Below are 13,859 nucleotides of genomic sequence, written 5' to 3'. Positions count from 1 at the left end.
CCTTTCCCCAGTGTGTGTTCGCAGCACTTTTGTTGAAGGTCAAAGGCTACAGATGTGTGAGTCTACTTCCAGACTCTATTGTGTTCCTTTGGTCTGTGTCTGTTTTTCATGCCAACACTATGCTGTTTTGATGACTGGCCACCTTTCTAGTGTATTTTGAAGTCAAGTACTGCAATTATGCCTGTCTTTTTTTTCTCAAGATTACTTTGGCTATTTTGAGGTTCCATATAAATTTTAGGGTTTTTTTCTAGTTCTGTGAAGAATGGCATTGGTATTTTGATAGGGAGTACACTAAATCTGTAGGTTGCTTTGAGTAATATGAATAGTTCAAAAATATTGATTCTATCAATCCATAAACACAGGATATCTTTCCATTTTTATGTCTTCTTCAATTTCTCTCATCAGTGTTTTTATCGATTTCATGGTAGAGATCTATTTGTTTAAACATATTCCTAGATAATTTAATGTAGCTATTGTATATGAGATTGCTTTCTTGGTTTATATTTCAGATAATTTTTTCTTGGCATATAGCAAGGCTACTGATTTTTGTATGTTGATTTTATATCCTGCAACTTTGCTGAATTCATTAATTGGTTCCTATGGTTTTTGGTGGAATCTTTGGAATTTTCTATATATAAGATTATTTCATCTACAAACAGTGACAATTTGACTTCTTTCCAAATTGGATGTCCTATTCTTTACATCATCTGATTGCTATGACTAGGATTTCAGAACTATGTTAAATAAAAGTGGTGGGGAGGGTTAACAGAGAGGGTAAAAGAGGACAAATATGATCATGATCAATGTACTCTGTATACATGCATGAAAATAGAACAATGAAACCATTGAAAATGTTCTTAGAAGGAGGGGAGAGGGAGAGAGGAATGGTTTGTGGACCATGTTAACAATATTACAGCATTCCAAATTTGCTTGCATAATTACTCTTACCAGTGAATTTTATACCACCTGATATTTTCTTCTTACTCATTAGCATTTCTTTCAGTGGAAGAACTCCCTTTAGCATTTCTTGTGGGAAATATCTGTTAATGATAATTTTCTCAATTTTTGTCTTTATCTCTTTCATTTTTAAAGTATGGCTTTTCTGGGTACAGTATTTCAAATCACATTCTTATAGCATCTAGCTATAAAATATATACATTGAGTAAAACATGTGCCAACCTTTTTTTTTAGTTTGAAATAATTATTCATTATCCAAGAGAAGATGCCAAACACATATTTGGTTATAAGAGTGCAGGAGACATGAGAGAAATCATAGTTAATATAGATGGAGCATCATAACACAGAACTAGAAATAATCTACTTCTTGCATAAGATGTTCAGGACAGTGCATATAATATTTCTTATTATCTGCAATGTTTGATTTGCTCTAAAGAGAACAATCACATGGAATAAATGGTTTATATTTTTAAGATGGCAGGTTCTACTACATCTGTATCTGGGCTTACTGCCTCCCAGGAAAGGGCAGCACCATATGTTTCTTCTATTACCTGCAATGAGTGGTGGAAGCCAAGAACTGCCATATTTCTGGGACTTCCCTTTTTCCACAGACCCTATTGTTGCATATTGGGAAATTATAAATTTAGATGTTTCAGATTGTTTGATCTTTTCTTCCTCAGGAATCCATAAGTTTAAAGGCCAGATCCTACACAGTCAAGACTACAGGACCCCAGATGCCTTTCAGGGCAAACGCGTCTTACTGATTGGTCTTGGGAACAGTGGAGGAGACATTGCAGTGGAGCTCAGTCGAATAGCATCTCAGGTACACCATTTCCCATTCCTGTTGTCTCCACTCCCATCCTTATGCACAGTGGCTAGAGAGAACTATTCAAGACTATAAATCACATTGGTCAATTGCTAAATTACGTTGACATGGGGTAAATGAAAAAAAAAATCCTGAAAAACCTCAAAGCCGCTCTTGGTCACTGAACTATTTAAGAAGCCACACGTTATGGAACTGAACTATCAAAAAGAGGCTAGGAAAACTGCCAAACTTGAGGCATTTTTCAGAGGAGCTCTTTCGAAAACAAAATCAAATGATTACAGTGTACCACATTGGGTAATTCTGTCTGTCTCTCTGTCTCTCTGTCTTTCTCTCTCAGGTTTGCAGCGTAGCCTAGGCTGGCCTCAAACAGAAGGCCTTCTTGCCTCAGCCTCCCAAGTGCTACAATGACGGTGTATTCCACCACACCCAGCCATTTTTCTTTTATACTGCAATTCTGGAAAAATCCTGTTTAAGAATAGAAAGGAGAAGTTGTTTTCCAAATGTCTCCAAGTTTTCTATTAGAAACTGGATTTGTATCTTATTTTAAAATAAAGCAACCTATAATGTGCCCATAATGATTTCAGAAAACCAAACATACACCCACAAATTAGAAATCTATTCCACTTGAGCATAAATCACAGGAAAATGATTAAATCTATAAAGAACAGATTTGCATTTAATTCGGTTAAAATTTTTTTCCAGGGAGGGGGACGGGGGGAGAAATGACCCAAACAATGTGCACACATGTGAATAAATGAATTAAAAAAATAAGAAATCATGTGCAAGCAGGAATGCTTCAGCATTAAAAAGTAAAGAGTGTATAGTTGGTTATGATCACGCTACAGAAGAAAGACATGTGGCCATCAACAGATGAAGAACAAAGGATGAAAATACTCCAGAAATCAGGATTAGAAAAGATTTTTCTTAACCAATGCCACAGTCTGCATTTCAGATTGAACTGAAGCCGGCATTGGAATGCCACTCTATAATCCCAGCATGTCAGTTCAAAGTTTGCTGAGGCAAAGGTAGTCATGAGGCTTTGTCTCAAACAGAACACAAAAGCAAAAATGCTGTAAGTGACCTGCCCAGTAGAGCACTTGCCTGGCATGACAAGGTCCTGGGTACCATCCACAGTAGAGCAAGAGAGACAGAATTGAAATATTTGGCTTTCATTTTTCCCCATTCTGGTAACCCTGCCTAGATAAATTCTTTCAAACTATTTTTTTGTAAATAACTAACAACTTTCACAGAATTATAAGATATGCCATAACAAATTCTGTTTGAACTGAAGACAAATGAAGTGAAATTGAACCAAGTCTTGTTTATACCTTTAGTATCAAGAGCAATGTTTGGTAAACAGTGTGCATTTGCTTGGAAATGAATGTATAAAGCCATCTATCCTTTTTATTGCATGTAAATAATTTTATTTGTGCTGCATGTTCTTGAAAATATACAATGTAGGAAAAAAAATAAAAGAAAAAACTTCTCTGAAAAAAAATTTCTTTTCCAAACCTTCACTTTAAATTACGTATTATTTATATGTAAATATTGCCAAATTAATATCATAAACCTACAAATGTTATAATTCTATTTTACAATACTATAAATATAATGAAAATACCTAACATACATAAATCAGGCAAAGTGTTTCCCTAGAACAATGACAGCAATGGGAACATAGAGTTATATGTAGACCTATATACAAATTCATAATTCTCTATTGTTCAAAGACCAGAATGTTACAAGATAATTTGAAACATATGGAAGAAAAATACTAAAAATTGCTGGACATGTATTTATCTTTCTTGGCTTACTTTTTAGGTATTTCTCAGTACTAGAACTGGTAGCTGGGTTGTCAGCCGTGCTTCAGATGGTGGCTACCCTTCAAATATGATGAGTATACGAAGATGGCATAGTTTTCAAACACAACTTCTGCCTGCATGCTTCCTAAACTGGATTCAAGAAAGGCATATGAATAAAAGATTTAACCATGAGGATTATGGATTAAGTATTACAAAAGGGTACTTATTTTTTTTTATTTCATGGGAAATTTTATTTCTTTGTGATACTGGGGATGGAGCCCAGGGTCTTGTAGGCAAGTGCTCTACCACTGAACTTCACTTATCAGCCCAATTCATTTTTTATAAGCATCTGTTAATTTGTATATTAACGGGGTTCCATGCATGCATATAACATGCACTGGTCAAATCCAACCTTTTTCTCACTCTTCCTCTCCCCCACATCCTTCCTAATCTCTAACAATCACTATTCTACTTTTAGCCTCCACTTACAAAAGAGAACATGCAGTACTTGTCTTTCTGTGTCTGTCTTATTGCACTTAACATGTCCTCCAGATCTATCTTTTTTTGCTGCAAATGACAAGATTTCATTCTTCTTTGTGGCTGAATAATATTCCATTATGTATATACATCACATTTTCTTTATCCATTCATCTGTTGATAAGCACCTAGGCTGATTCTAGATCTTAGCTGTTGTGAATAGTCCCTCAATTAACACAAGCATGCAGATAGCTCTTTGGTGTGCTGATTTCCTTTAGATGTATACCAAGAAGTGGGATAGATGGATCAAATGGTAGATCTATGCATAGTTTTTTTTAGGAAAAATACTATACTAATTTATATTACTATCAATAATATTATGAGTTCCTTTTCTCCATATCCTTTCCAGCATTTTTTATTTTTTATAGCCATTCTAACTGGGGCAAGATGGTATTTCATTGCAGTTTTAATTTGCATTTCTGATGGGATATTTTTTAAATCAATATTTCTCCTATATTATCGAGAATCAAAATGTTCAGTAACTATGGCATTGTTTTTGTTTATCCTATTATAAACATATTTCCCTAATACAACTCCATCAGGTTCCACAGCAGTTCATGTATACTAACAAAAACAGTAATTCATGAAGCTAGGAGAAAATGGAGGCTGATAACTTTCATTTCCAGTTTGAAAATCAGAAAATTTACATTGGCTTTGAGGATTCTTGAAACTGCTACTGTCTAGAAACATGTTTATAGCCCCAATAAATGCAGATGGTCAGCTCTCACTAACCTACAATAATAATGGTCTGATCTGACTGAGTGGTTAGAAGTATGAATGTGTAACAAGAATTCCTGAGATGATATATTTTAATATACCTCTGTATAAACTTGCATATTGGCAAAGAAAAGAAAAACTTTGAATTGCAGGCAGTGTCATTAAATGTGATTTATTATACTTGACTCAAATATTCTTCAGCAAGATACATTTCAAATTATAAGAAAAACTAATGACAAAGAATGCTTTGATACATTAATTTTATAGATAGTATGTCTGATATGATTAGGTAGAATGATGATCACAATGAAAATATTTACCAGTATAAATAGATTCAGGCTTTGGCCTCATGCTTGCTAAGCAGGCACTCTACACTTGAGTCACTCTGCCAGTCCATTTTTGTGTATTTTCAAGATAGGGTCTCATGAACTATTTCTCTGGGCTGGCTTTGAATCGGGAGCCCCCTGATCTCCTCAATAGCTACAATTATAAGTGTGAGCCACCAGTGCCCAGCTTAAAGCTTTTTATTTTTATTCATAGTTTCTTGCTAATTTCTTCTTTGTTTAATGCCCTTCCTTGAGGCCTAGGTGACATGAAACTATGAATTGATCATCAAGTGGTTTGTTGTATACTGTATTCTATCCTGATATTTAAAGAAAGAAAAGAAAGGGAGGAAGGGAGGGGGAAAGAAAAAGGAAGAGGGGAGGGAAAGAGGAAGGAAGGAAGGAAGGAAAAAATATAGGAGGGAAGGAGGGAAAGAAAAGCATTGCTCCAAAAATGAATTCCAAGAGAAAGAATTTCATGTGCTTTCTATGCAGAGTAAGGAAACAAAACATGTTAGAAATAAGCAAGTCAGGGAGACAGCCTTGAATTAGACACTGGTCAACTCATTTCCTTGGCTTGGCAGACAATCTCCCTCAATTGACCGAATACATCATTTGTTGAAGTCTCTCACAGATATGACTGCAGTGACTATTTTTCTCCTCTGCGTTAAAGGAAAAAACCAAAGTTTATTGTGAATGATGAGCTGCCAACCTGTATTCTCTGTGGGACAGTCACCATGAAGACCAGCACAAAAGATTTTACAGAGACCTCTGCTGTTTTTGAAGATGGAACGATAGAAGCAAACATTGATGTTGTGATCTTCACTACAGGATATACATTTTCTTTTCCCTTTTTTGAAGAACCTCTCAAAAGCTTTTGTACAAAGAAGATATTCCTATATAAGCATGTCTTTCCCTCAAACCTGGAGAGAGCAACATTAGCCCTCATTGGCTTTATAGGCCTTAAAGGGTCCATCTTAGCAAGCACAGAGCTCCAAGCACGATGGGCCACAAGAGTGTTCAAAGGTACTTAACTCTATTTAAAGCCATATAGATTGACTGGATCTTAAAATTAGTGCCCTCTCACTTGGGGTATGGCTCAGTGGTAAAGCACCTGCCTAGCATATGCAAAGCCTTGGGTTCCATTCCCAACACCAGAAAAAAAAAAATTAGTGCCCTGCCATTTAACATTTAGCTAAAATGAAACAGATGTGAGCTAGAGTTAAATACATGTGTATGCATATGTATATTATATGTACAATATAATGGGTATGCATACATCATTCCATCTGATTGAGTAGAATAAGAGATTTTTCCTCTGTGGATGAGATAAATTTAAACAATGAAATGTAATCAAATTTTTCAAATTAACTGAATTTGTTGGAAGTTTCAAGATCCTATTCTATTCTAGTTCAGTTTATTTACTTTTAAGTCTTCCCATTTATTACTAGAAGTAGAATTATGTATTTCTTCCAAAGAAAGGTACTGGAATAAGTCATGCTGTGAATAAAGAGAGAGTAACCTTTAAGAAATACTCATAAAAATTACTGAGACCCTGAACTCTACTTGCTGTCCATTATCAGTCCAAGAGCACAGATGCTAGAAATGATGGAATCATAGTTAGTAGGGTTCACTCCCAAGGAGGAAACTCATTAGCTTTGTGAGGATCTCCTTAAATCTCAGCCCTTCATCTGTAAAATGAGTACAACAACACCCTCAATGATCTTTAAAAAAAAATGGGTAATTCCTGGAAAACAATTAACAGAGTACTTGACACATAGAAAAACACCCATAAAGAGCTACTGCTGTTACTAGTGCTATTCTTACCAAATCACCTAAAGTAGGGCAAGTTTCAGATTAGTAAGCATTTTAAAGAAATGCAGTTATAGTATGTTTAAATATAAGCAGCATTTACATTTGGAGCACTCAATTGTCTTTAATGAATGAAAATAGTCACCAATAATTTAGAAGTAGCATATAACAGTACTAAGTAGCGCTGACTTCTACCCCACTTTATAAATGTAGTAAATACATGCTCTCCAATGTTGGCAAACATGTTATTTGAATGGGGGGAGAGAAGATAAGCTGTTTAGGAGGCCCTTACTTTATCTATGATACAGAAACATAATTCTCAACCCTTCATTAAATTATCACAAATTTGTATTTCTTGAAGACCAGCTAAAATGCTTTCACAGCATCATCCAATTATATTAAAACCACAGAAGACTCTTATGTATCTGGTTTTTTTTTTATAGTGAGCTCAAAAATGCTTATTACAATGATACAGCTGACAAAATAGGACTCTATTAGATCATACCATATGGGTAATTGCATGCTTTACCAGACAGCTTCCAAGAGGCACTGCAGAAACTACCAAGTCTTACTACTTTTTTACAGAACAGCATGACTACTTTATTACAGGATTTCTACCCCAGTAGAAAGTATAGCACAGAGCTGCATCAAGACTGTTTTTGTGGATAGTAATCACCCACTCTGGAGTTGGCACTTGGTACCTGCAGGAGCAAGACTAGCCAGAATGGGATGGAAGACAGGTTGTACTAACAAGGTCCCAAGTAGCACATAAGGGAAATGAGGGTTGGTTTACATTATAAAAGAGGGAGAGCCAGACACTATTGGTTCATGCCTATAATACTAGCTACTTGGGAGGCTAAGGTCAGGATGATCATGGTTCAAGGCCAGACCAGGCAAGTAGTTTGAGACACTCTATCTCCAAATAACAAGAGCAAAAATGGAGTGGAGGCATGGCTCAAGTGGTAGAGCACCTGCTTTGCAAGCACAAAGCCCTGAGTTCAAACCCCAGTCTCACCAAAGGGGGGAAAAAAAAAAAGCAGGGGATAGGGCAGGAAAACAAGGGACAGAATAGGATTTTAGACTCTGGGCAGCTGGGCTACTGCAGACAATGGCCGAAGTCCAAGCTGTTAGGGCAAGAGCAAGTTAAGAATTTAGACTAACAGGAGTAGAAGGCCAAGTGCTAAGTCTGTCCAGATGGAATATTGAGAACCAGTGGGTCCTCACCACAACTCAAGCAGACAGAGCCTCTGTGAGACCGGGAATACCAAGCCCCTTCCACACATGAGACCCCTTCCACAGCAAAGCTGAGCTTCATTTTCATTTGAGCAACTAATGGCTTTAACAAACACACAAATACAATGTGGAGATATGTACACAGTACAATATGAGTTACATTATAAGAGAGAGAACATGACAGCAGATGGAAGGGGACAAGGCAGGCCAGCAACTGGAGCAGGTGCTGATATCTGATGCAGGTGGTGCAGGCTGGGGGCTGGGCCATGGGGACAGTTGTCTCACATCTGGCAATAGTGTTCTCTGGTTAGTGAGTTAGATGGGAGATTTTACCTCTGGAAAATCACCTATGTACTCCAATTCCATTTTCAGCTTTGGCTTTTACATGTTCTGAGGTTGGAGCACTGGGAGGCCAGAAATGAGAGGGAAGAGAACTTAAAAAACTATGTGTGACTTAGTGTTATCACTGACTCTCCTCATAGGACTCTGCAGGATACCTCCATCCCAGAAATTGATGGCTGAGGCCACTAAAAAGGAGCAGCTCATTAAAAGGTATGAAATACAGTATTCTAGAGGGGAAATAATAAGTTTTGTTTTTAAAAAAACTAACAAAAATAAGGATTCTCAATGTTAGAAGCAGTATGAAGGTTGAAAAATAATTGTATTTATGAGTCGGAAGAATATATTTTTAATGCTTACTCTGCCACTAATTAAACATATGGCCTTAGACATGTTATAGGGGACACCAGGTCTTCAATGCAGGACACAGAGGCTAATCCTCTGCAGCTGGACCTATCTTCACTTGTCTCCCAGAGTCCATTCTGTCTTTGTTTTCCTCCCACTTCTCAGGCTTCTCTTTCTCTGGGTTTCATGGTATAACCTCTTCCTCATTGCTAAATCTAGGTGAGCCCCAAACTTAGTTCTCAGATCTATTTACGCTCACTCTTACATGGCCTGTGGCTTTAAATACCTTCACTTGGGGCTCTAACCCCAATCTTCCTCAAAGTTCCAGATTCCCATGCCCTCTAGATATCTCCTCTTAGATGTTTAATAGTTGTCTCAAATTTGGTATGTTTGAAAATGAACTATTTTTTTTTCTCTTTTTGAATCTGGGTTTTGTTATATTGCCCAAGCTGGCCTTGAACTCCTGGGTTCAAGTAATCCTCCTGCCTCATCCTCCCAAATAGCTGGGACTACTAGCTCAAGACCCTGTGCCTGGCTTAAAAAAGAAACTCTTAATGCCCTCTTCCAATCCCACCACACTGAAAATGGGCTGCTCTGAGACTTCCCCATTGCAGTTAATTGCTACTCACACCTAGATCAGCCCCTCCCTTCCAGGTGGAATCTAGAATTCAGACAATTCTCAAGACCCCTAAGCTACCACCTCAGCCCAAGCTATCAGAACACTTGCTGCCACCTTCCACTCTGGCCATTCTAAGGCAACAAGAGTGAGCCACACCACGCTGCTGCCTGTTCAAAACCTTTCTCTCCCAGAAGCCTCCTTACAGTGCCTCTAGCCCTTCTGGGTGCCCGGCTCTCTGAGCACCCAGAGTTGACATTGACAATTTTTTCCCACTCATCCATGCTGCTTCAGGCACTCCAACTTCTTCACGGTTCCTTAGACAGGCCCAGCATTACCTCCCTTAGAGTCTTTGCATATAATCTTCTCTTTTCTTGAAATGCTTTTCCCCAGACACGTGCATGGCTCACACTATTCAAATATCACCTCATAAGAGAGAAGCCTTCCTTGACAACACTATATAAAATGGCAACCCCATGGCTTCACTTTGCCCTCCTTTGTATCTATTTCTTAATACCAATCCTACTTGACATATTACATCTCTATTTGGCTAGGCTGGGGTTTTTTATATATAATTTGTTGATGTCCCCCATTAGAATGAAAGCTTTGATAGCAAAGATTTTGTTTTGTTCACTGTTGGATCCCCAGAACCTAGAATGGAGCCTGGAATTTTTTAAATTTTATTTATTTTATTTATTTAATGGCATTAGAACATCATGAAAGTTTACTAACAAAAGTAGGTATGAATAAGGGCTTCTCATACACTATGCTCATATCTGCATCAAGTTCAGCCCTGGTATACCAAGTATGACTCTCTCACACTTTTAACATCAATGAAAATAAATGTACATACATGTCCATGTATGTGAATCTCTCTGATCCTGTTCATTCATCAACCACTATTTCATTTTGGACTGATCAGGCTTTATTCTCATTTTAAATTTAAGAATCAAAAGCTTCTCTCCAAATTGCCTCCCTTTGCCACCTCCTTCAACAAATTTACCCTCACACATACCCTTGGTAGACAAAAAGCCTTTTACTTTTTCTTTCCAACATAGAAAAAATACTCCCAAAATATAGTTTGATTCTAGAGAAAGTAAAAAAATGGTGGAAGGAGAGGTAGATCTAATAACTTGAAAAATGTGGGGCAGGAAGCAACTAGTAAAACATAATCCATCTTTTTTCCCTCATAGGGGTGTGATTAAGGATGCCAGTCAAGACAAATTGGACTATATTCTCTACATGGATGAGCTCGCTACATGCATCGGCTCAAAGCCCAACATCCCACTTCTGTTCCTCACAGATCCCAGACTAGCATGGGAAGTTTTCTTTGGACCATGTACCTCTTACCAATACCGCTTAGTGGGCCCTGGAACATGGGATGGAGCCAGAAATGCCATCCTGACCCAATGGAATAGGACCATGAAACCTCTGAAAACTCGAATCACTTCTAATTCCTCCAAGCCTGCCTCCATGTTACATTACATAAAAGCTTGGGGTGCGCCTGTCCTACTTGCCTCTCTTCTCCTTTTCTGTAAATCTTCACTTTTTCTTAAATTGGTGAGAGAGAAACTACAAGACAGAATTTCCCCTTACCTACTGCTGTGGTTTGGGTATGTCCCCCATAATTCAAATATTGGCAAATTGGTCTCCAGTGTGACCACGTTGGAAGATGGGGCCTAACAGAAGATGTTTGGGTCTTCGGGTCTTGAACTTCATGAATGGATTAATTCTGCAGTCAAATACTGGATCCGTCACCCATGACAGGTTGTTATAACGTGAGGCTGCCCCTTGTTTTGTGTCTTTCTCATGAATTTACTTGCTATTGTACCCTTGTACCTACCATGCTGTGATACACAGTACAAAGCTCTTATCAGAAGCTGCCACTGTGCTCTTGAATTCCAGACTACAGAACTGTGAACCAAATAAACATTTTTCTTTATAAATTTCCCTTCTCATCTCTTCCATTATAGCAATGGGAAATGGACTAAGATGCCTACTGTTTGGTGAAGATGAATCTGATTGGTTATGAGGGTTGCACCAACTCATAATTCTATCAACAAGTATCTTGTGTATCTTTCCTTTCCTTCCTGTAATGACTTCCAAGTTTGGATATAGTCATCTCTCAAAAGAATTATTATATTGTCTCTAGTTTTGTTTCAGTACCTCTTTTTTTGAGGTACTGGGGCCTGAACTTATAGCCTTCACCTGGAGCCACTCCATCAGTCCTATTTTTTGTGAAGGGTTTTTCGAGATAGGGTCTCATGGAACTATTTGCTCAGGCTGGCTTAGGATTATAGGCGTGAGCCAGTGGCACCCAGCTCATGATCTCTTGTTCTTGTATTCCTTTCTAGGACATATTCTACACTGTTACGTAGGCAATTATTCTAAAGAAATATGATCATTATTTCCATTAAGGTCCTCATAGCAACAAAATAGCATTCAAATTGGGGAATTTGTGGAAATTTTAATATAGAGATTTTTTTTTGAAACTTTTTTTGTGATAGTGGGGTTTGCACTTGCTAGGCAGGTGCTCTACCACTTGAGCCATGCCTCCAACCCAACAGAGGGATAATTTTTAAAGTTGAGTAGTGGAGGGAAATCATAGGAATAATGAAATACTACAGACTAGTAACAACAAGATAACTTTGTGATCCCTAGACCTGATGAGGCAAGGGAAGGAAGAAATTACTAAAGAGATAATGACAGACCTATGTGGAGAGGCCTACCTAACAAGAGCAATGACTTTCAGCTGAATGACAAAGGCAGCACACAGTGACCCGAAAAGTAAAAATCTGAGGAAATAAATTGTTACCTTTACCCACTTCACTGCCACTGGTCAAGCCCCTGCCAGTGCTTCCTAGTAGCAAAATCCAACGAAAAGTCAGAGGGCAATTATATCTATCAATGTTGTCCATGAAAATCAGCCTCCTATGGTTATCTTTTTCTGCACAGCCTTCCCTGAAATTCCAAAGCACAGTTGATCATTCTGTGTAATGACTGCATCTCAGATCTGTTCTGGTATTGCTCTTTTGTTTTTATCTGTCTCCTAATGATTTCCTAAAAGAAACCATATCTTGTTAATTCCAAACACTGCCTGATACAAAGTATTGCTTAAAAAACATTTGATAAATAAACAGTGCCTTCACTCACTGACATTCCTCATTCCTCATCTTCTACTCACATTCTTTTCTTCTGCCATTACCTCAAATTAACTCAGTCTTGCAAATGAACAGGACAGTCCATTAATATCAAATTTTTTATATAGTAAAAGATAATCCACATGGCAATTAAAACTATAACTACACAGTAACTGGAAGCCAACTATACTGATTAAGATGACAACTCTAGAATGAGATCTAGATTTCAAACTCAGCTCTGTTGTTAGCTGTGAGGCCCTAGTCAAGTTATTTAACCTCTCTAAGCCTCAGTGCTCTCATCTGGAAAATGGTGCTAATGGTAAGTTCCACTTCAGATGAAACACGAGTTACACAAGACAGGGTGTTTGGTACACAGTAAACTAACTGCTTACAGGACATTTTCTATTGTCTGAGTTAAAGGATTTGAAACTACTCCTTGGCTCTGTTCCCTATTATGTAATCAGGAGATATGGCCTTTGCTCTTCATAGATTCTCCACGTATCACTTTCCAGCAAGCATCACCCTTTTGTCCTTGTGTTCCCCACCACCAGCACTCAGATGGATGCTCCAGAATGCAGCATGTAAACATTAGCAAAGGAGGAACTTTTCTCAAATAAACATAAGTGGACCTACTGATGTAACTAGTTAATGTGTCTAGGTTTTTACTGGCAACAACTCCTCAGAACAAGGGGCACCTAATTTCAAATCTTCAAAACTAACTAAAGTTGACCAACATGGTCAGGTATTTATAGAGCATATTTAAGCTATCTTAGGGAAGACAGCACAACTGAGATTTCTTTATTAGTTCATAATAACTTAGATCTATAATGTGCTATTTTTCCTATGTATAATTTTTAAATAAATAAAAAATTCAAGCCATTCACAGTGTCTCATGCTTGTACTCCCAGCTATTCAGGAGGTAGAGATCAGGAGGATGCAGTTCAAGACTAGACCAGGTTAGAAGTTAGTGAGAACCACTCCACAGTTCAACCAATAAAGCTGGGCGTGGTGGCTCACACTTGTCATCCCAACTACATGGGAGGTATAAATAGAAGGATTATGGTCCAGGCAAGTCTGGGAAAAAATACATGATCCTATTTTTAAAAATAACTGAAGCAAAAAGGGCCGGGTATGTGGTGCAAGTGGTAGAGTGCCTGCCTAGCAAGTGAGAAGCCCTAAGTTCAAACCCCAATGCCAAGAAAGAAAAGAAAA

The 13,859-nt window shown here is 37.8% G+C and overlaps 1 protein-coding gene across 3 annotated transcripts in view; it reads left to right on the top strand.

Annotated features, from left to right (window-relative positions):
* The window catches only part of Fmo4 (flavin containing dimethylaniline monoxygenase 4), a 34,009-nt gene extending 22,548 nt beyond the window's left edge, over positions 1-11,461 (top strand). For 2 of the 3 annotated variants that reach the window (XM_020170038.2, XM_074047504.1), the window contains 5 exons: positions 1,638-1,780; positions 3,605-3,804; positions 5,836-6,188; positions 8,690-8,759; positions 10,701-11,461. In XM_020170038.2, coding sequence (XP_020025627.2) covers positions 1,638-1,780; positions 3,605-3,804; positions 5,836-6,188; positions 8,690-8,759; positions 10,701-11,190 — 1,256 coding nt within the window. In that variant the 3' untranslated portion in view covers positions 11,191-11,461. Of the gene's footprint in view, positions 1-1,637; positions 1,781-3,604; positions 3,805-5,786; positions 6,189-8,689; positions 8,760-10,700 lie in introns of those variants that run through there. The other variant, XM_074047505.1, reaches the window with a different exon arrangement.
* The last annotated feature ends 2,398 nt before the right edge of the window (positions 11,462-13,859 follow it).

This window comes from Castor canadensis, chromosome 11, assembly GCF_047511655.1.
Source record: "Castor canadensis chromosome 11, mCasCan1.hap1v2, whole genome shotgun sequence".
NCBI classification, from domain to species: Eukaryota; Metazoa; Chordata; class Mammalia; order Rodentia; family Castoridae; genus Castor; species Castor canadensis.
The sequence above is the reverse complement of the archived record's forward strand: the minus strand, read 5'-3'. Positions and strand labels throughout refer to the sequence as shown.